The sequence below is a fragment of the Equus przewalskii genome, chromosome 6 (assembly GCF_037783145.1).
Source record: "Equus przewalskii isolate Varuska chromosome 6, EquPr2, whole genome shotgun sequence".
In the NCBI taxonomy this organism is placed as follows: Eukaryota; Metazoa; Chordata; class Mammalia; order Perissodactyla; family Equidae; genus Equus; species Equus przewalskii.
The window spans coordinates 7,374,999-7,398,211 of record NC_091836.1 but is presented as its reverse complement, the minus strand read 5'-3'; the positions used below and the strand labels follow the sequence as shown (position 1 = coordinate 7,398,211).

At 36.5% G+C, this 23,213-nt stretch overlaps 2 protein-coding genes and 1 long non-coding RNA gene across 28 annotated transcripts in view; 1 reads left to right on the top strand and 2 right to left on the bottom strand.

The window, feature by feature from the left end:
* MTMR2 (myotubularin related protein 2) overlaps nucleotides 1-13,870 on the top strand; it is a 102,012-nt gene extending 88,142 nt beyond the window's left edge. For all 25 annotated transcript variants that reach the window (XM_008513743.2, XM_070622963.1, XM_070622961.1 and 22 more), the window contains 5 exons: nucleotides 1,578-1,784; nucleotides 6,041-6,133; nucleotides 9,431-9,544; nucleotides 11,611-11,787; nucleotides 12,509-13,870. In XM_008513743.2, the coding sequence (XP_008511965.1) occupies nucleotides 1,578-1,784; nucleotides 6,041-6,133; nucleotides 9,431-9,544; nucleotides 11,611-11,787; nucleotides 12,509-12,670 (753 nt within the window). In that variant the 3' untranslated portion in view covers nucleotides 12,671-13,870. The remainder of the gene's footprint in view (nucleotides 1-1,577; nucleotides 1,785-6,040; nucleotides 6,134-9,430; nucleotides 9,545-11,610; nucleotides 11,788-12,508) is intronic.
* On the bottom strand, nucleotides 9,641-10,403 carry LOC139083829 (uncharacterized). The gene is made up of 2 exons (XR_011540796.1): nucleotides 10,279-10,403; nucleotides 9,641-9,869 (listed from the first exon to the last, which is right to left on the bottom strand). It is a non-coding gene; the product is annotated as an uncharacterized lncRNA (long non-coding RNA).
* A 6,935-nt stretch (nucleotides 13,871-20,805) lies between the features above and the next one.
* CEP57 (centrosomal protein 57) overlaps nucleotides 20,806-23,213 on the bottom strand; it is a 40,830-nt gene continuing 38,422 nt past the window's right edge. For both annotated transcript variants that reach the window (XM_008513744.2, XM_008513745.2), the window contains exon 11: nucleotides 20,806-22,035. In XM_008513744.2, coding sequence (XP_008511966.1) covers nucleotides 21,802-22,035 — 234 coding nt within the window. In that variant the 3' untranslated portion in view covers nucleotides 20,806-21,801. The remainder of the gene's footprint in view (nucleotides 22,036-23,213) is intronic.

The window sequence follows — 23,213 nt, the reverse complement described above, 5'->3', positions numbered from 1 at the left end:
CATACACAGTAACAGTTCAGCCAGCACTCCCTAGACCCTGCATGGTGCTTTTTCACTCATTGCCCTCTAACATCTATTTCCTTGTTTGTTTGCATCTGGCTGGCCTCCCCTAAGTAGAATGTAAACTTCCTTAAGCCAGCACTTTGTGTGTTCTGGTCACTGCTCTATCTCCAGCATCTAGAGCAGCGCCTGCCACAAAAAAGGGACTCCATAAATGTTTATTTTATAAAGGAGCGAATGAATGATGATGACCACTTTGGATAACTCTTCCTGGTTAGTCTTAACTTTCCAACCATTCTAGTCTTTTGGGTCAGTGATTCCTAAGTCTGGATATGCATTTGAATTATAGGTACAAGTTATTTAAAATAGCGGCTTAGGATTAGTGGAGACTGGGGTGCAGGCACTTAAAGAAATGCTCCCAGATGACTCTGACGCATAGTCAACACTGAGGTTGCTTCAGAGTACCCCATTTCCAGAATATGCCTGCAGCTATGATCAAAAGGAGGTTATTTGGAGATTCTCCAAGCCTAGTAAATCTGTTTTCTTTGATTCTGATCTATGTTTGTGGAGCTGTGCTGTTTTTTAAGTATGATCCACTGCAGAGTAGAATTGGACTATATTGTCCATTTTAAAGGGTATGATACTTTTTTGTTTCTTTTTTGGTTACATCTAATTCTGTCTAGTTTTAACTCAAGATCAACGTCAGAAAACATAAATTATTTTGCAAAGAGTCTCTGCTTATTTAAAAAAATAACTGAGGAGGCTGGCCTGGTGACAAAGTGGTTAAGTTCATGCACTCCACTTCAGTGGCCCAGGGTTTGCAGGTTTGGATCTCAGGTGTAGACCTAGCTTCGCTCATCAAGCCACACTGTGGCAGCATCCCACATAAAATAGAGGAAGATTGGCACAGATGTTAGCTCAGGGCCAATCTTCCTCACAAAACAAAAACAAAAACAAAGAAACTGAAATTATTTTAGATAGCAGTTAAGTTGATGTGGGAACATGTTGATCTGATGTGAATTTTTTATTCATACTGTTACAGAAAAGGAGCTTACTCTAAAGTTTTATACTGTGTTTGCTGTATGCCATGTCACATTTGTAAAAATAGTAAAATAAATGCTATAGAATATTTTAAAAGAGGCCCAATTTTATTGCTTTCATACTTATTCTGATTTGAGTATTGTTTTAAATAACAGATAAGACTTCAGTTGGCATATTATTTTTATTTAAACAGATTATGTTGGAATATTTGAAGATTCTTAGAAACAGATCTCTTTAGAACTTTATCCTTCTTTTCCCTTACTCATACTGTTGATGTGTTTAGAATCCAAAGGTGCCTTTCATTTGGGTATTTCATTGTGCAGATTAATAGGAATCTGCATTTATGAGATTTTTCTAGTTTTAAAAGCAAAATTTATATATCATCTACCATTTACAAAAATGTTTTTTGGGAGGGGACTGATGTTTTTCTCTGCGTGTTATTGACACAGTCATCCCTAACAAAACTCTATTAGTAAATGTGGAGGAAGGAAGCATTTAATTTTTTTAAAATTTCATTTTAAAAATCTGTTTTGCAGCTTATTCTCGCGGGGGCTCTAAGGATTGCTGACAGAGTCGAGTCAGGAAAGACGTCTGTGGTGGTACACTGCAGCGATGGTTGGGACCGCACAGCGCAGCTAACTGCCCTCGCCATGCTCATGTTGGATGGATACTATCGAACCATCCGAGGATTTGAAGTCCTTGTGGAAAAAGAATGGCTAAGCTTTGGACATCGGTTTCAACTTGTGAGTAAAGAACCTTGACTCGATGTATCACATGGATCTCACATAAGGATTGTGAAAATAATGCCCTTTCTTCGTTAGATATTTATTTAAATTTGATCATTTATTCTAAAGGGGTAAACTTCTCAAGAGAACATCTTTGTTTTGGAAAGCATTAGGATATCCTATCCTGGCTCTGCCATCTGGAGCCGGGGCTGGCTATTGGTCAGGTTTATGACCCAGTCTCTTCCGTGATCTCTACCAGGAAACATCAGACATCATTCCGTGATGGCCATGGGTGTCTCCACCTTCAAATGACACATGTTAAGATTAGCATGAATAGCTAATGGAATTACAAGGCTCTTCTAGCTTTTCTTGTAGACTTAAAAAAAGATGAGAATGGCTTAATTATTATTCTTAATTTAAAGTAGCTCTACAAGTAGCCTTGCTCACACAGGATCAGGATCAAAAAAAAATCAGGCTGGGACTAGAAGAAATAAAAGAGGGAAAAGTAAAAATTTAACTCGGGAATAAAACAGCTTCTCTCTTATCTTTCTTAAGGATAATATGTAATGACCATATGTATGGAAAGTGTTATAGTTAGTTTTATGGAAATGACAAATTTTCGTGTCCACTATATGTCTCAAAATTTATTTTGTTGTTGTCATTGGTATGAAATCTAAGAGTTGGACGGACATCAGAGTCCAGGCATTCATTGTTGAATGTCTTCTAGGGTGTCCCCAAAATGATTGTTTAGTTTCTCTATTAACACTTCCAGAAATAAGCAGGCAGTCCTTTCCTGAAACTATCCAGTCTCACTTCAAAAAGTCTACCTACTAGAAACCTCTTCCTCATAGTGAACTAAAACTTGCTTTCCATTTTCCTACATTCCCCTTTGGAGACAAGAACAACAAATGTGACCACTTATCCAAATAAAATAGCCCTTCAAATATCTGAAAGTACCGGTCTGCCCATATCATTCATAATCTTTTCTTCTTCTGACTAAATATCCATTTTCTTCAGTATTTTGTCATCCTAATCCCTCACCATTCCAGTTGTCCTCTGGACTTTAGCCATGTCTTTCTACAAGTGTGGTACCCAGAACTAATCACAGTTCCTCAAATAGAGGAACGGGGTTATGATGTCCCTTTTAAAGGATACTGTGCTTTCAAATTTGCTTTCTTGTTACATCATTTTTTGGATTCATGTAGCTTTTAATTAAATAAACATTCAAGTGGTTTTTAGCTGTGTTTTTGCTAAACATTAAATTTGGAATCAGAAGACTTTGGAACAGTGACCTTGTAGGCCTTGGTTCTCATGTATTGGCCCATCTGTGTTGGTTGTAATCACAGAATTGAGAGAGTGAGGAGTAGGAGTATTTTCCCAGGAAGGAGGAACAGTGTGAGCAAATGTCCAGATGACTGAGCGTGGTGAGAGTAGAGTTGAGGGAGGGGTGGTTCAGAGAACCACGGAGAGGGGAGTTGGGTCATCAGAGGCCTTGAAGCCACTGAGAGCATGGTTCCCGGCAGCGTTTTCCGAGATTAGCTGAACCACTTTCTGAAAGACGTTTGCCCAGATGCTGTCTCTAATGTTAACCTTTGGTAAATAGTTACAGGCATCCCAGCAGTGTTTATAAATAACTTGAAAGAAACAGACATTTAAAGGTAGTCTGCTCTTTTGAACTTGACTGTTAAAGTTGGGCATCTGGAGTATCTATTCAGATGGCTGACATTTTTCAGTTCTCTATAAAATTTACTTATAGTGAAAAGACCTTTAAAAAAGTAAAACAACTCTTACTTCAAAGAAAGAAGTTTTAGTCAACCAAAGTTGCACATGTTCATATAAATTCGCCAAAATCAGAAACATTTCAGACTGTTTGAAGTTGCTATGGATTCCTAAATTGCTAACTCTGGTTACCTACTCCATTTTTTTTTCCTAGTTGTTGTCTGAAAGCAGAATTTGATAATTAAAGGACACCTGGTCAAAGTTAACGTAGGGTAACGATGGTTAGCGTAGGGTAATGATGGTTAACATAGGGTAACGATTCTCAAACGTTTTGATTTCAGGACCGCTTTCCATTCTTAACAATTAATGATGACCCCAAAGAACTTTGTGTGGTTTATGTCTATCAATATTTATCATATTAGAAATTAAATTTCTAAAAATTCAAAAATATTTATTAATTAAAGAAATAATCTATTTGTCTTAGTCCATTTGGACTACTATAACATAATGCCACAGACTGAGTGGCTTATAAACAACCGATGTTTATTTCGCAGAGTTTTGAAGGCTGAAAGTCCGAGAGCGGGTTGCTGGCATGGTCTGGTTCCAGTGAAGGCCCTCTTCTGGGCTGTAGACTGCCAGCTTCTCACTGTGCCCTCACATGGTAGGAGAGGGCTGGGGACCTGTGGGGTCTCTTGATAAGAGCTCTAATGCCATTCATGAGGGTTTTACCCTCATGACCTAACTGGCTCACAAAGACGATGACTCCTAATACCATCACATTAGGCCTCAGGATTTCAACATGAATTTTAGAGGTGGGGGCAACAAACATTCAGAACATAGTACTATTATATTTTAACATAAATAACATTTTTAAAGAAATGTAACTATATTTTCCAAAACAAACAAAAAGCTTAATGAGAAGAATGGCATCGTTCTGCATTTTTGCAGATTTCTTTAATATCTGGCTTAATAGAAGATAGCTGAATTTCCTATCTACTTCTGCGTTCAGTCTGTGTTTGAGGAAAATCCGGCCACACAGACATGTAGGTTGAGAAGCAGAGAGGACTTTAATGGCTCTTTCAGGGAATTGTGGATATTCTTCCTTGATGCTATGCCAAAACTTGACAAATAGGAGTTTCTTAGAGGTTGATCGTAATTCTTTGAAATCCAAAGCTAAATCAATGAGTTTTTCATTGTTTGTTCCATTAAATTCCATTGGTCTGTCTTGCACTTTGAATAGATCTTTACCCATGCATGATTTTGTAATATCATATGTTGGTTATTTGTAAATATCTAATACCTTAAAATCGCATTTGTTAATATTACCACTGATTTTATCAGAAAAATCTTTATCAAGCACATTATGGCAGATAAAAGTTTTCCAAAAATCTAATTTTCACTCAAAAGCTTGAATTTTATCATTAGCAACAAATACCATCCATTGTTTTCCTTGAAGTGATACGTTCACTTTGTACATTTTCAAAAAAAATGTCTGCAAGATATTCGTCTTAATAACCATAGTTCATGTATCAGTTGTTCTTTCAAGTCAAAATGATGTTGCATGAAAAAGTAGCATTCCCCGCCATCCTGCTGCAGTTTGCAGCAGAGGCACATTTAGAGTTCCCATTTTGTTATACAGGTTATTTAAAAAAATTGTCCTCAAGGGGAGGGAGTTAATGAAGTTAGTGATTTTTGCTGCTTCATCAAGGAAACTGGCTTCAGAGAGGTTGATTTTTTCCTTCCACTGCAAGTGTGTGGCAGGGCAGAGTACAGTAACTAGTGTAGTTTGATTCCATTGCCTTGCGTGATTCCTCCTAAGGTGCCAGAAGGTTTATCCCTCATCGCTTCTGAACCATTAGTGAAAATATCAGTGCATTGAAAAAAGGCAAGTAATGTTTTAGTATTATTAGGAGAATAGTTTTTACCTCACAGGATTCCCCCACCCCCCGCCCCAGTCTGTGGAACGTACTTGTAGAATTGCGGCTTTAGGTATCTCTTCCCTTCCCCTGGGGCAAAGGGCCGCAGAGTTGGAGAAAATGGAGACAGTGGGTGAGTGCGTGCTTGGAGGGCAGACGCTTCTGCTCATGCGATTCTCCCTGAAGAAGGCAGATTGGAAGCAAGATGCGCAGTCCCTTTCATGCCCTGGCCAAGGTGCTAAAGGAGAAGGGTGCTTCCTGAGGCCATGGTGCACGTCACTGTTAATGTTCAGGGGAAAATTAAACCTCCGGGACAAAAGTCGGCCCCCAGGTCCAACTGCTTCTACTGTTACCAACCTTTTAGGTCTGGATTTCTTTTATTACACAAAGGTGTAATTCATATTACAAGCTTCTCAGGTCAGAAAATAATCTGGCAGTTTGTACATCAAAATGTCAATAGATATTTCTGCTTGGTAGGATTATGATTGAGTTCTGTTTTTGCAGTGCTCTTTTGAAAAGATTTTCTGAGTTTTTTAAAATATTGAGCAAATATTACTTGTATTGGAAAATAAAATTATTTCCATTAAAAAATGAAAAATCTCACAAAGCATGTGTAATATTTCACTGTCTTTGCTTCAGAGGCTTGGCCACGGTGATAAGAACCATGCAGATGCAGACAGATCACCTGTTTTTCTTCAGTTTATTGACTGTGTCTGGCAAATGACAAGACAGGTAACTTCTCTGGGATATCCATTCTTACAGGTCTCTTTTAAGCCATCCGGTCAGAGTTGGGAGATTTGGTCACAGATTATCTTACATTTCATGTAAAATGGAAATTCATGTAAGGTTTCTAGGTAATAGGACTAGTAGCTGTTATCACATTATGAATTAAGTTAAAGGATATTATTTGGAGGTAGTACTAAACACTTGACAGTTTGATTCCATTAGCCTTGTAATGAGTGGCATTGATGATAACCCCTGAGAGGTTTCCTCCTTTGTTTTGGACAAGTGGTGTTAAATAATGGTGGTTTCACCTAGAAGCTCATCTATACATTGCTAAGGGAGGTAAAGAAACGAAGAAATAGGCTAGGTAACTCAAGCAAATTAAAATCTCATTTTAAGTAATTTTAATGAAAAAACGGTTTAGGTGGAAATTATGGCAAGGTAGATATGTAATAGATTTAGTTCTTTTTGTTCTTGAGAGAGAGAGAGATTATGTTTTTTAGACGACCTTTCAACTTTCTAACAAACTGTGTGAAATATTGTAAATAGATTTAGTCTATTGCAAAGATACCAGAGGAGATTAAAAAACACCTGGTTTATTATGGGATCACTTCACTAATGAGAGAATGGGTTACTGTCTTAAAAATGTTTAACTCTACTCAAAACAAATCTTCTCAAAACTCAAAAGTTGGATACGGCTCGTTGGTGTGTCAGTTAATTGTCTATCCAAAGGTTTATTAGACCTCAAACAATTGAGAGTCTGGTTTGTTTTTCGACTGCCACGTGAATATAAAGTAGGGCATTGCTGGCTCTGCTTGGCTTTAGTATCATATTTAGCTTCAAGAAAATACTACTTATTTCATGAGAAGAAAACGAATGGTTATCCTAAGGTGAAATGCATCAATTATATATTGAATAGTCTTTTTCCCCCATAAGCATTTCAGTTTAGGTGGATTATTTTGAAACTTGCTGGTTTAAATGAAGTGTTGCAGTAGATATGACTTCAGTTTGATGAGGCTGGTATTTTAACATACATACTGCAAATGTGTATGTAATTTATCAATTAGGCCCTTGGGGTGTTGGGGGAGGGGAGATGCTGCATACTCAGTATAATAATGTTTATGACTTCTTGGGGTAGGTTTGAATTTTCCCTTTGGTATTGCTTTTGAACTGGTGTATCTTCTGTACAAATCCTTACCAATCCTTTTTTGGATATTTGACCAAAAACAATAGGATCAATTTTAACCATTACCATATTCAATTTTAAATAACATTTGATTACTGCTAAAAATCAAATATGCCATATCAAAGGACTAGAAAGGCTATTTGAAGCCATGGCATCATTGATGGTTGAGTGTACTGCTTTCTAAGTGGAATACCTTGAAGGGGGCAACATTATGTGAATATATTAGTTCTGGGATGTTTATTAAAAAAGAAAATCGGTCCCATTTACCAATGTTTGCACAGAAGAGTACATGACAAATACAATTCTTCCTTAGTAATTGTATTAACTTTTTATATGCTGTGTATCTAAAAGCTGTTTAACTCTAATTTTGAGCTAAAGTCACTAAATAATAGAAAATTGGTTTAATCTTATGTTTCTTTCATAGAACTTCAAATCCATTGTAGTGATGTCTTTATTTTAGACATCTAGTTATGTTTTTCTGTATGATACATTGTCTTCCTGAACATAGAACATGTTAGTCATAATTTTTCTTGGCAATCATCACTTTTATAAATAAAGGAATGTTTGTGCAGAGGCCTAAATACCACCTTTATCAAAATGGGACCAATTATGTTGCAGTTAGCCAGATTCTGTCTCTCCTCCTACCCTCATCCCCATCCTCTCACTTCTGGGATCAGGAAGCAGTTGATGAAGAGCCCTTCAAATTTTAAACATATAAGAACAAAATATTCCTCCTCTGCTCAGGACTTTAAAAGCAGTAGAAGCAGTTAATGCTGTGCTATTTTAGTTTTGTTGTGAGGAGATGCCCACTGATTAAGCTGTCTTCTCATCACTGAGCTAATGGTTTTGCCAAGAAGATGAAAAACTAAGCACAGGCTTAGCTCCTTTGGATTGCTGTTTAATGAGTCAGGGTGCGTTCATAGTTGGCTAATAAATAAGGCTGATAAGAGTGTGTAACAATACAGGAGGTGATGGGGTTCATTTTGTAAATGAAGGAATGAGATTGACAAAGTTTCTTACAGTTAATTGGCTTTTTATTGGCATGTGCTTCATCACCTGCTTCATTCAACTTCACCACCTCAAAAATTATTTTTCAAGGCGTGGTAGTTACCCTTTATTGTTCAAGAAGAGAAATTTGCCACATTACCCTGCTTATAGCTTCCTAGAATTTAGGAAACTTCAAGGTAAAGTTGTTTTCATCCCTATCCTATCCCTTTTGCGTGCAGTTCTTGCTATTTTCCTCCACTAGTAGGTAGGGATCATGCTAAGAACTTAGAACCAATATTTATTTCCCAAATCTGAAATCCAAATATTCATGGAATTCTTTTCCACAGTCCCATAATTGGTACAATCTTACATAGGAGCTTTTAAATAATTTTGAAATATTAGATGAATAGGATGGATTAAACTAAATCCTTTACCTTCCTTGGATCTGTAGCTCGTCCTTGATAAGTTCCCCCTAAATTGTGATGTTTGTGTAATATTGAGACAGCCAGTCAAGCCCTTGTCCTAGGTTAAAGAGAAAGTGAATTTTCTTTTTGTTAGAAGGAGGCTGCCATAGTCCTGATACTCTGGGTTGACTGCATGGTCCTTAAAAAGATAAGTAGTCTAGCTTTGAAATGATCTGCACATCTGCCTTGGAGATTTATTTTGGTGCATTGCTGACATTTTATACAGACATTGTTAATATTTTTTGTGTAATTCCTAAAAATAAAACCATGTTGTTAAAAATTTAAAGAAAAATCTTACTATGTTGTTTATGGTCATTTTCGGCAGAGAAAGATGAGAGTTGCTAGAATTGCGCGAGTCAAAATTGATCAGCCTGCAAGTTTAGGGTTAACAGATAGAGGGGACATAGAAACATCAAGATCAGACCACTCAAACTCTCACTTCACAAGAAAAGGAGATTGTGGGAGAAAGTATCTCAAAAAAGTGGTAACGTGACTTTTTTAACAGAAAACTTTTGAGTAGACAATGCCATAATGACTTAGAAATATATAGTTATGAATATCATTTAGCATAATTTTTAGAAGTATTACAAAGGATGTACTCATATACAAGGATGAATATGCTTGAACAAATGTCTTCATAGTTTTGTGTTTGTGGTTTTCAATTTGCAGTTTCCAACAGCATTTGAATTCAATGAATATTTTCTCATTACCATTTTGGACCACCTGTATAGCTGTTTATTTGGAACATTCCTCTGTAACAGTGAACAGCAGAGAGGAAAAGAGGTAAAATGTGAGCCCTGACCCCTCCCTCTCTACCTCCAATAGGTCCTTTCCCTACCTGAGTGCATTCTTTGATGGATTTCCACTGAACACTCGTTCTTTTGGATGATTTCTTTGGCGATATTTTATTTTATTTACTGTAACATGATTACTTCTTTCCGTACATCCAAACTTGATCTATTTTGAAGTGCCTCTGTCGTAAAGCTGCAGGTGCCCTTTAGCTGTCAGGTGAGTTCATGGGTGGGAAGCAGTGTCTGTCAAAGAGAACTGAAGCATGTGGAGTCTCGGGAGTGCCGAAGTGCCTCTTGTTCCTTGAAGGGTGGAAATCCTTCAGAAACAGGAACATTTCAGTGGACAGCTCAGATCACAAAATAACTTCTACATACACAGGAGCTATTTTAGGTCTTTTTTAAAATTATAAAATACTACTATAAAACATTCAAACACTGAAAACATATTCTGTAGAAAGTTAAAGTTTGTTATCCCACTTCCCCAGAGGTATCACTATTAAATGGTTGGTATTATTTAGAAGAAACTGTGTAAGGACTACATTTCAAGGTTTACTTCTTTCTTCCTCAAAATACATCTATCTTATACATGAATATATTAATCATTTTGATTGGTGTCTCCCCAGTTTCCATTCTAAAAAATATGGTTATAAAATAGTTATTTAGTGGCAAAGAGTGCTTGCTCTGGAGCCAGGCTGCCTGGGTTCAAATCTTGGATCTGTCACTTACTGTGTGATCTTGGGCAAGTAAATTTCTGCTTCTGTAAAACAAGCATAATAGTAGTTACTATTGTGAGGATCAAATAAACCATACAAAACACTACAATAACTGCCATGTAGTGAGTGCTTCCTAGACTATAAAGTCTTGAAGGCAGATATAAATTTTTAATTCACCATTATATCTTCAGTGTCTAGCATGCAGTAAATATTTCCATGCATAGTAGGGACTCAAGAATTTATTGAATGTTAGATAACTAAGAATATGTAAGTTCTGGGGCTGGCCTGGTGGCATAGTGGTTAAGTTTGTGTGCTCCGCTTTGGTTCGTGGGTTTGGATCCCTGGCATGGACCTACATACCACTCATCAAGCGATGTTGTATCGGCATCCCACATAAAAAATAGAGGAAGATGGGCACAGATAGTAGCTCATAGCCACTCTTCCTCAAGCAAAAAAACGGAGATTGGCTACAGATGTTAGCTCATGGCCAATATTCCTCACCAAAAAAAAAAAAAAAAGAAGAAGAAGAGAAAAAAAGAGTAGCTAAATTCCAAAGATGCTCTCATCTTTTGAGAGCCTTGAATAGAATTTATTGTATCTTGATTTTAAAAACAACTTCTACTGGGATATAATGTGCAATCCATAAAATTCAGTCCTTTAAATTGTACAGTTTAGTGATTTTTAGTATATTTGCCTAGGTATCTAACCATTACCACTATTTAATTTGAGAACATTGAAAAGATACCCCGTACCCCTTAGTAGTTATTCCCCATTTTCCTCTCCTCCCAGCCCCTGACAAACCCGTCTCTCTCTATGGATTTTCCTCTTCTGGACATTACTTATAAATGGGATCATTTAAGATATGGTCTCTGTGTCTGGCTTCTTCCATTTAGCATAGTGTTTTCAAGGTTTAATTTGAAGCATATATTAATATTTCAGTCTTTTTTATGGCTGAATAATATTCCATTGTATAGATATACCACATTTTATCCATTTATCAGTTGATGGACTTTTGGGTTATTTCTACTTTCTGGCTGTTATGAATAATGCTGCTTTCAAAATCTGTGTTCAAGTTTTTGTGTGCATATGTTTCCAGTTCTCTTGGGTGTATCCCTAAGAGTGGAATTGCTGGTATGGTAACTATGTTTATTAACTTTTTGAGGAACTGCAGCGTTTTCCACTGTCCTCTGATTTTAATGTAAAGGTGGGGCTGTCACTGAAGTGTTGAAGTTCTCTCCCTCTGAAGAGATTTTAATGATCACAGTATTCTCTCTTTACAAATTTCATCTAAAGTATAAAATAGCTTATGTGATGGACAATCTTTACCTGTTTTTCCTTCTTACAGAATCTTCCTAAAAGGACTGTGTCACTGTGGTCGTACATAAATAGCCAGCTGGAAGACTTCACTAATCCTCTCTATGGGAGCTATTCCAATCACGTCCTTTATCCAGTAGCCAGCATGCGCCACCTAGAGCTCTGGGTGGGGTATTACGTAAGGTGGAATCCAAGGATGAAACCACAGGTATATGCTCAACAGTATGCAGTGGGAGTTTTCATCCACGAAATTGTATGAATTAGGTTTGTCCCCTTGAAAGCAACTAGAAAAATTATCTGTGCATATTTAAAACTTCCCCTTTTCCTGTTAATAGTTGTAACTGTGTAAAAGAAAAAGCAGTACATGGGAGTAATCAATATACTTGGTTCTTATCCTGACTGCTTATGTGGCCTTGGGCAAATCACTTGTTTTGCCTTTTCTTCCTTCCTCTGTAAAATGAGGGTGTTGGACTGGATAATATCCAGAGGTCTTGTTTTCATAGGTTGGAGAAAATAGCTTTAGGAATGTTAAAAGCTTAACAAAATTCTAGTCTATTTTGAAATATGGTATGGAATATTTACTACTTAGAACTGTTTAAAAGACAAAATCTGCAACTAAATGTTAGCAAATCTTGGACTATTGGCTTTTAGATTATCTTGTTAATTATTTGTCTTATTTGTTAAAGTACCAATTTAAGGGTCTTGTGCGTAAATACTTGGGGGCACTGGGAAAACCAGTGAAAGAGCAGTGGTGTCAGTCAAGTCCCTGAAATTAATTTTCACTCATGTGTTGGAAAGTGGGCTTGGTCCCCAGAGCTGGAAAAACACGTATTGCAACATTTAGGGAAAGAACTATAAAAGAATGATTTGACTTTTGGTTTGTTTACAGTTGTCCTGTTAAATAATTTGATGGTGTTTTGCTCTTGTAGGAGCCCATTCACAACAGATATAAAGAACTTCTTGCTAAACGAGCAGAGCTTCAGAAAAAAGTAGAGGAACTACAGAGAGAGATTTCCAACCAATCACCCTCGTCCTCAGAGAGAGCCAGTTCTCCTGCCCAGTGTGTCACTCCTGTCCAAACTGTTGTATGAAAGGACTGTTATTGGATGGGGCCATCATCGCCGTGAACCCTGATTACAATGGCAGCTTTATGAGCAGGAAGTCTTCTGAACTTAGAACCTGTCTGTGAGAGAAATTCAGTCGCTTTATTTATTTTAAATCTCTCTAGGATGAGTTTAGAACTGTAGCAGTGCAGATGGTTTAAGTGAAATAACCCCGTATGTAATTATATGATTATGACACTAATCTTATGTCACCCAAAGAATATTAAAATGCTTCAATCCTGGATCTACAGTGGGAACAAGTTTCTGATTTCAAAATACAAACGACTTCAGAAATATACCTCTTGATGGAAGGGAGCTCATTGCACAGAGGGAGGAGCATCACAGTTTTCAAACCAAACCAACACTGCAACTCCATGGCATCATACATATTGGGCCTTGATGTCATGGGAGATCAAAATCGTTTGATGCTCCTTTCCTCATCATAGGTTTTCCTTTTTTGTAGTAAGTGATTTACTCTGATCACCTTTTAACACTCACATTCTTCATATATGATAAGGCAAACTCTTGAAGATATTATGGTGCAGTAGTAGTTGAAAATTATTTCTGTCACTATTTATGTACTTATTTAAGATGTGTCAGATAGCTGTTCTAAAATGATGCCTTATAGATGTGCTTGGGGGGAGGATGGAGAGTGCTAGCCGTCCAGGATTTCAAAGAATTCCACGTCCTTCCAGATTAGTTTCCATTTGCCCAATTACTAGAAACATCATAAGACATGTTTTAAAAATTCACCATCTACCCTATTTTATTTACATGTTTTTGTGTGTCTGAACATAGAGAAGTTAATTGGTAAGTTTTCAGGCAAAATTTTAAAAGTTTACTAGGATTGAGTTTTTTCTGAAGTCTGTATAAATAGCTTATGGTGAGAAGTACTGTGCTCAAATTTTACATAAAGTATTTTACTACTACTTTCATTTGCAAATTCTGTAATTCCGCTGAATCATTAAGTTTACCAAAGAACTTACTGCGTGTAAAAATGTTCTACAATCTGTACCAGGAAAGGAAACCTTGCTTCACTGTCCACCTGCTCCAGTAAGAGTTCGGTGCTGGTAGAAACGTTTGACTCCCTGATGTCTCTTTTACTCTATATAAGAGCCATATGTTATGTACTGTAATAAACGAGCTTCTTGTCCCGTGGGTCTTTAATTAAAAGAAAATTTCAACTGACTTTTAAACTTTGTCCATGTCCTAAGTTGTTTGCCTTAAGTTTCTTTTGCAGAAATGTTATTTGTAAATTTTTTAAGGAAAGGGGTGTCTCTTAGCACCCATTCCAAATTGAAATGTTCAGTTTGAACTCATTTTTCCTCTAATACCCAAATCAAACAATATTCAAAAATAGAGTATTTTTTCACTTGTTATTTCACTATAGTCTGAACCTTGTCCCTGCTTTTGGTCTTGCAATGGGGAACTATAATTTCTATTAGTACATCCAATATTAGCAAAACTGGCACCAAAATGATTTGGTCTTTGTGTGAAATTTGTTATAAGGAATTTTTAATGGTATATTAGTGGCCAGTCTATCAGTATTAAAGCTAAGTTTTCTATTTCAAGTATTTTACAAATCCATTCTCTCCTGTCCAGTTTATCATTTTTCTCATTTAAGCCTTTATCATCTGGCTCTGATACCACAGAGAAGAATGGAGATGACTGAAGGATCAAGAATTTAAAACTTCCAGTCTTACTACCCTCACATCCACTTTAAATTCCATTCAAAGGCCAGAGCAATCTAAGTGCAAATCTATTACTTCTCTTTTTAAAACTTGCCAGTGGCCTCCTTTCACCTTCTGCAGGAATCTCCAAAGTGGGGTGCATTTAAGATAGTCCATTGCTGGTGACATCAGCATCATGGCAGCTTGAGTCATTACTTTTTCTCTCCCTTTTGACTTACAAATAATTGGACATTCAAATCTGAACAAAAGTAGCTCTGCACAGAACACCTGAGAGATCCCATCCATCTGTGCATCCAAACGTGGGTGGATTGGAAATAAAAAAGTATCTTGAAACAATGAAAATGGAAATATATCAATTCTTGTGGGATGTAGCAAAAGCAGTTCTGAAAGTTTACAGCAATAAACACATATTAAGAAATTAGATCTCAAGTACACAACCTAATTTTATATCTCAAGGAACTAGAAAAAGAACAAATGAAGCCCAAAGTTAGGAGAAGAAATGAAATATTAAAGATCAGAGTGGAAATAAATAGAAACCAGAAAAATAGGATCAATGACACTAAGAGCTGATTCTTCAAAAAGATAAAATTGATAGACATTTAGCCAGACTAAGAAAAAGAGAAAAGATGCAAATAAATAAAATGAGAAAGATGAGACATTGAACCTAGAAGAGTTACATAACCTAGAAGAAATGGATACATCTCCAGAAACAACAACCTACCAAGAATGAATCAGGAAGAAATAACTATCTGAACAGACCAATAATGAGTAAAGAGATTGAATCAGTAATCAAAAACTTCCAACACAGAAAACTCTAGGACCAGACAGCTTTGCTGGTGAATTCTACCAAACATTTGAAGAAGAATTAACACCAATCCCCCTCAAACTCTTCCAAAATATCGAGGAGGGAACACTTCCAAACTCATTCTATGAGGCCAGCATAACTTTGGTACCAAAGCCAGATAACAATACAAGAAAACTATAGACTAACATCCCTGATCAATATAGATGTAAAAATTCTGAACAAAATATTAGCAAACCAAATTCAAGAACACATTAAAAGGATCATACACCATGATCAAGTGGGATTTATCCTTGGGATGCAAGGATGGTTCAAAAATCATAAAAGTCAATAAATGTAATACATCATTTCAAGAAAACAAGATAAAAGTCATATCATTTCTATAGGCAAAGAAAAAGCCTTTGACAAAATACAACATCTTCATGATAAAAACCCTTACGAGATTGGGTGTAGAAGGAGCATATGTCAACATAATAAAGGCCATATATGACAAACCCATAGCTAACATTATCCTCAATGGAGAAAAATCGAAAGCTTTTCCTTTAAGATCATGAACAAGACAAGGAAGCCCACTCTCACCACTCCTATTCACTATAGTAATGGAACTCCTAGCTAGAGCAATTAGGCAAGACAAAGGAGGCATCCAAATCAGAAAGAACTAAAATTGTCACTATTTGCTGATGATAGGATTTTATTTAGAGAAAATCTCAGAGTCAACAAAAAAACTGTTGGAACTAATTAGTAATTTCAGGAAAGTTACGGGATAGAAAATAAACATACAGCTATCAGTTGCATTCCTTTATGCTAATGATGAAACATCTGAAAGAAATGAAGAAAACCATCCTATTCACAGTAGCATCAAAAACAATGAAATACTACTGAATAAATTTAACCAAGGAAGTGACAAATCTGTACAATGAAAACTACAAGACTTTTCTGAAAGAAATTGAAGACACAAATGAAAAGACATCTCGTGTTCATGGATTGGAAGATTATTATTAAAATGTCCGTACTACACAAAGCCGTCTACAGATTCAACATAATCCTCATCAAAATACCAAAGGCACTCTTCACAGAAATAGAATAATCCATAAGTTTGTGTGGAACCACAAAAGATCCCAAATAGCCAAAGCAATCCTGAGAAAAAAGAACAAAGCTGAAAGTATCATGCTTCCTGATTCCAAACTATACTACAAAGCCATAGTGATATAAACAGTATGGTACTGGCACAAATATAGACACACTGACCAGTGGGACAGAATAGAGAGCCCAGAATTAAATCCTGGTGTATACGGTTGACTAACATTAGACAAGGAAGCCAAGAATACACCATGGGGAAAGTACAGTCTCTTCAACAAATAGTGCTGGGAAAACTGGAGAAACACATGCAGAACAATGAAATTGGACCCCTATCTCACACCACTCAGAAAAATTAATTCAAAATGGATCAAAGACTTAAACATGAGACCTCACACCATAAAACTCCTATACGTAAAGGTAGGGAAGGATCTCCTCAATACTGGTCTTGGTGATGATTTTTTAGACATGACACCAAAAGCACAAAAAGGGAAAGCAAAAATCAGTAAGTGGGAATACATCAAACTCAAAAGCTTATGCACAGCAAAAGAAACAATTAACAAAAGGAAAAGACAAACTTACAGAATGGGAGAAAATTTTTGCGAACCATATATTGGCTAAGTGGTTAATATCCAAAAATATCAAGAACTCATACAACTTAGTACCAGAAACCTAACAATCCAATTAAAAAAATAGAAGAACTAAACATATATTTTTCCAAAGAGAACATCAAAATGGCCAAAGGGCACATGCAAGGATGCTCAACATCACTAATCACCAGGGAAATGCAAATCAAAACCACAATGAGATATCACCTCCCAGCTGTCAGGATGGCTATCATCAAGAAGGCAAGAGACAACAGGTGCTGGTGAGGATGTGGTGAAAAAGGAACCCTTGTATGGTTGGTGATAATGTAATTTGGTCCAACCAACTATGGAAAACAATACAGAGGTCCCTCAAGCAAGGGAAACAAAAGAAAAAAATAAACAAATGGGACTACATCAAACTAAAAAGCTTCTGCACAGCAAAGGAAACCAACAAAATGAAAAGACAACCTAACAATTGGGAGAAGATATTTGCAAACCATATATCAGAGAAGGGGTAACATCCAAAATATACAAAGAACTCATACGTCTCAACAACAAGGAAACCAACAACCCAATTAAAAAGTGGGCAAAAGATCTGAACATTGATTTTTCCAAAGAAGATATATGGATGGCCAACAGGTACGTGAAAACATGTTTAACATCATTAACTGTCAGGGAAATGCAAATCAAAACTACAAGATATCCCCTCACTCCAGTCAGAATGGGTATAATTAACAAGATAGGAAACAAGTGTTGGAGAGGATGTGGAGAGAAGGGAACCCTTGTACACTGCTGGTGAGAGTGTAAACTGATGTAGCCACTATGGAAAGCAGTATGGAGTATCCTCAGAAAGTTAAGAACAGATCTACCATACTATCCAGCTATTCCATTGCTGGGTATTTATCCAAAGAACTTCAGAACACAAAGGCATAAAGATACATGCACCCCTATATTCATCGCAGCATTATAAACAATAGCCAAGACTTGGAAGTAACCAGGTGCCCATCAAGCAACGAATGGATAGAGATGTGGTATATACACACAATGTAATACTACTCAGCCATAAGAAAGGATGAAATCCAGCCATTTGTGACAACATAGACACTGAGGAAATTATGCTATGTAAATAAGAGGGAGAAAGTCAAATACCATATGATCTCACTCATAAGTAGAAGATAAAAACAATAACCAACAAACACATAGCAAGAGAGATTGGATTGATGCTTACCAGAGGAGAAGGGGGGAGGGAGGAGAGCAAAAGGGGTATTAAGCACACGTGTGGTAATGGATAATTAGCCTTTGGGTGGTGAATATGATGTAACCTACACAGAATTCGAAATATGATGTACCTCTGAAAGTTAAAGAAGAAAATTAAAAATAAATTTCCACTCTTGAGTATATACCCAAAGGAAATGGAAACAGGAATTTTTTTTTTTTAAAGATGTGCACCTGAGCTAACAACTGCTGCCAATCTTCTTTTTTTTTTTTCTGCTTTTTCTCCCCAAATCCCCCCCAGTACATAGTTGTATATTTTTAGTTGTGGGTCCTTCTAGTTGTGGCATGTGGGACACCGCCTCAGCGTGGCCTGACAAGTGGTGCCACATCTGCACCCAGGATCCGAACCAGTGAAACCCCTGGCCACTGAAGTGGTGCACACAAACTTAACCACTCGGCCACGGGGCTGGCCCCAGAAACAGGATTTTGAAGAGAAATATGCACTCCTATGTTTATTTCAGCATTATTCACAATAGCCAAGACATGGAAACAACCTAAATGCCCATCAACAGATAAATGGATAAAAAAGATATGGTACGTACACAGAATGGAATATTATTCAGCCATGAGAAAGGAGGATACCCTGTCATTTGTGACAAAAACGATGTGCTGTCAGAGAATGACAAATGCTGCATGCTGTCACTTATATGTAAAATTTAAAAAAGTCAAACTGGTGAAAAACAGAGTAAAATGGTGGTTACCAGGGAAAGAGGGTAGGAAGGGAAGATTGATGTTGTTTAAGAGTACAAACTTGCGATGACGTAGTAAATACACCAGAGATCTAATGCACGGTATAATGAATATAGACAATATTGTACTATAATTATGTAATGTGATAAATATCGCTACAGTGACAATATATTACAATATGTACGTGTATCAAAGTAACATTGTACACCTTAAATTTACACATTGTTATATGTTAAATTTATTCAATAAAAAATATTAAAAAATACTTGTAATGTTTCTAACAAAGCTACTTGTAAGGTGCATTCGGGAGTGTTATTTCAGAAACTGGAAGTGCTATCCATTCTGTAATGCATGTAGTGAAGTGTTTGTTTAAAAAGACATAATAAAGATGTTTCCAGCAAAGCTACTTGCTAGCTGCGTTCAGTACAGTGTTCCTTCAGTGAATGGAAGTGACACCCATTCTGGAATGCATGTAATGAAGTGTCAGAAAACAATGATTATAAAGATGTTTCTAACAAAGCTAAAAAGAAAAAAGAAAGAAAAGACAATCCATTGGTGTGTGTGTGGCAGTGGGGAAAGGGAGTATTAGTACCTTTTATATATTTATCTATGCAAACAAAACTGTAATATTTGAATTAATGGTTCTGTTTTATATCTATGAATATTGGTTATGCAGGTTTATTTGTTCCTTTGTGATTAGGGATATTAAATTGCGAGACCTATGTGGTTAGGTTGAAGCCCTCAGCCTCCTGTAACTTGTCTGCATACCCTTCTATGCTCGTTTGCACACCTCAACTTTTATGTACCAGTACTGCTCAGCTAGTCACAATTCTCCCATGTATACTGCAGAGTCCTGCCTCCTCACTTGTGTTCATTTTATCTTGACCTGGAACTGTTCTCTCTTGTGGCTAATTCCTGTTCTCCAGAGTTAGGCATCATTTCCTCCTCCAGGAAGTTATCCCTGCTTCATCACTCCTTTCTCTGTCATGCCCCACCCTCGTCTGTGCCCCTAGAGCACTATGCACGTACTATCTCCACTACATTCACCACACTGTACTGTAATTCAGATGTCTACCACCTACCTGTAAGCATACCTTTCTTTACTCAGCTTGGTATCCATATTGGCATCTTACACACAGTAGATACTTGTATTTAAAATGCATTGCAATCAAGCTCTTCTACAACAGAAGTAGATGGAGGACAACACAATCCTCTGCTGCAAACTCTCAGATAAGGAAACTGAAGCAGTATATTCCTGCTTTCAGTTCTCACCTGAAGGTGTCAAGAGCTGGAGTGGATACTTCAGTTTGACTCCTAACTGAGAGACTGGATGGGTTTTCCCACCATTAAACCACTCTTCTCCTAATTAGGACTTTGAGCAACTACAATGCAAATGAGGGTTACAGAATTTAATGACCTGAAATCAAAGAGAGATAACAAACAAAAATTTAATAGTTGAGAGGGTGATTGACACAAGAACTATCTACCTTGTCACCAGAGCAGTGATTCCTTGGGTCTATGTATCAATGAAGATAAAAACCTACTCATCAGAAAACTGCACATGCGTGCAAAAGTTTACATCCAATTTCAGGAGATTTACAAATACTCCCAAATCTAAGGACCCTAAGTTAACAACTCTGTAGGAAATTAACTTAATAAGAAGCCTGGCAAGCTTAGTGCCCAGACAGCCACAATTCCTGCTGCTTATCTAAATAAAATCCTAGAATTCCATTTTAATCCAGGGGAGGTATCAAAAGGAATCTCTTTAATATGTCGTCAGCGTGTTCTTTAGGACTCTTGGACTACCTTATCTTACACCATGGGATAATTCAATCTTGTTGGGCTTAGTTTCTATGTAAGCATGAGAAACCCAAATAAATTATGTACTAACTACCACATATTCTTAGTTTCTCATAAACGTTAATGTCATAAAGAGAAATGCATTTTTTAAGAGATTACAACAATAAAGCCTTTATTAACAGGCTAAGGAAAATTTCAGTGTTTCCTTCAAAAAGCTGCTTTATTGACTTCAGTGACAAATTTTTTAAAAAGTTAACACGTCTTGATCTTCAAAATTATGATTTCCGTTAACATAATGACAATGGCATGTGTATAGTTAATATTGCACTCATACTGTACACCAATAAAAGTTATTAGTCTAAGTTCTTCTAAGATTAAAAACCACAATGCCTTGAACTGAATAGCATGATTACAAACAGGTATTACTTAAAAACAGCAAATGTATATGCTTTGTAACACCTCCCCTTCTCTCTCCATTCCAAACCTCATTTACTTCATTAACAATTTATTTATACTTTTAAAAATACATTTATAATTTTTACAGTTAATTGATTTAAAATGAATGCTTAGATTTTAAAAAAATTTTTAGCAGTGAATTAAAGATCAATATAAGTGTATTTAATACTGATCAATGTTTGAAATGTCAAAAAGCAAAACAAAACAATCCTCTTAAATATGTGTATAAATATTTAAATACAGAAAACCTCCATTAATAGTTGAAACAAAGTATATTTAATGGCTGTACTGGAAAGGAGAAAAGGGCGATTCATGCAAGGGGAAGATTTAAAAATGAGACTTTTTAAGCAAACACTGCCTACAGGAAAGCCTCATATTTTGATAATTTAAACCTAATTTTACTTAGATATATAAAGAACTATTTTTAAAAAAACACACCCACAAGTAAAAAAATTGGTAATTTGTTTACAAAGTGCAATACTTCAATACAGCAAATTCATCTCAAAGAAACAGAGCACGTGTGGCTCCTTAGCCTTTAAAATTCCCCTGGTTTCCATTTAGGTGTCTGAAAGTTTAGTCGTGATGCATATCACAAGTAGCTTGTGTAATGAAGCCTGGGCTCCGTAATACCTGCTATTAATTAATTCCAACATAAGCGAATATGAGACCTGGAAAGTAAATTGTTAACATCTGATTGATGAGGTACAGATTATCTGAATAAAATTTATGACTTGGTATCAGTTAGTAATCCCAACACAAATTACTGCTTTGTAATGAACTCTGTATGGTTTGCATGTCCTTCAATAACTGAAGATTTTTTCTGCTTTTTTCTCCAGGTCTTGGTTTGGCACAGTCCTTCTTATTTGTGGTCCCTGTGAATCCTGAAGAACGGCTGCTACTGTTTCCTTCTTCATGAAGAGTCTTTTTGGTGGTTCTTAATTCTCTCTTCTGCTTTTCTATCTTCTGTTTCTCCAGCTATACCAAATAACCAAGGCAGGGAAGAAAGGAGAACTTAATGAAAACACTCTCTTCTGACAACCAGTACTTTTAACTCTCCTACTAACTAAAATGTAAATGATATATTCTGGGTTTACTTTTTTTAAAGTCTTCATAAACCTACTGTACTAGTGATTAAAATATATAGCACCATACAAACAAGGATACAAGAGGAAACACATCAAGTGTGGTGCTGTATCGGAATAAGGCAGTGTTGCCAAAGTGCAGAATAGGGTGAGTGAGAAGAAATGAGGTTTGGGGGAAGGTCTCATGAAGGAGGCAAAACATCTGACACAGAAAATGAAAGAAAGGAGGATTTTAATAGATGGAGGAGAAAGGCACTCTAGAAACTAGTCCGAGCAGGCAAAGCAGGAGGTTCCAGAGCGATGAAGAGAGAGAGATAACGTATAAATACTATGAAAAAGATTAATTTTTTAAATTTTATTCATTATTAGAATAATATCTATTAGAATAAATAGATATTATTCACTATTAGAATAATGTAATTTAAAATAGGGGAACTTTATTTTTTAGCTGCTGGCTAAAATAAATTGCTGCTGGCACATTAATGTTCCATTAGAATAAAGTTAGTATAATGTACAAGAAACAAATTAGACCATTACTCCCACAGGAATCACTTGCTTGTATTTCTTCTTTTTTTAAACGTGAACTTTAGAAAAAGTGGTTAAAAGCCCAGTTTTGGAATTGAAAAGACCCAAGTTTGCACTCAGCTCTGCCATTTACCATTAAGCTATATGTCTTTGGACAAGTTTCTTAATTTCATTTGAGGATATGCTTACCTCCCAGGAAACTTAGTCCGAGTTTCCTCATCTATAAAATATACCCAATTCATAAGCCTTCCATGAAAATTAAAGAAGATGACATACTCAAAGCACCAAGCACCTATTACCAGCAACCAATTAACAAATGTCAGCCAAATCTGTTCTGCTCCCAGTCCTCTCCATTTCATCAGTGGCACCACTATCCCCCCGTCCAAGTGATAGCCAGCAGCAAGCAGCCCTGATATTTCTACTTCCAAAACATGCCACAAATCCGTCTACTTCTCAGCTACAATCATGATGACCTCTGATAGAGATAAGCGTAAATGGCCTGGCTGGTCTCTCAGCCTCTCTGCCCCGTCACACGCCCCTGTCAGC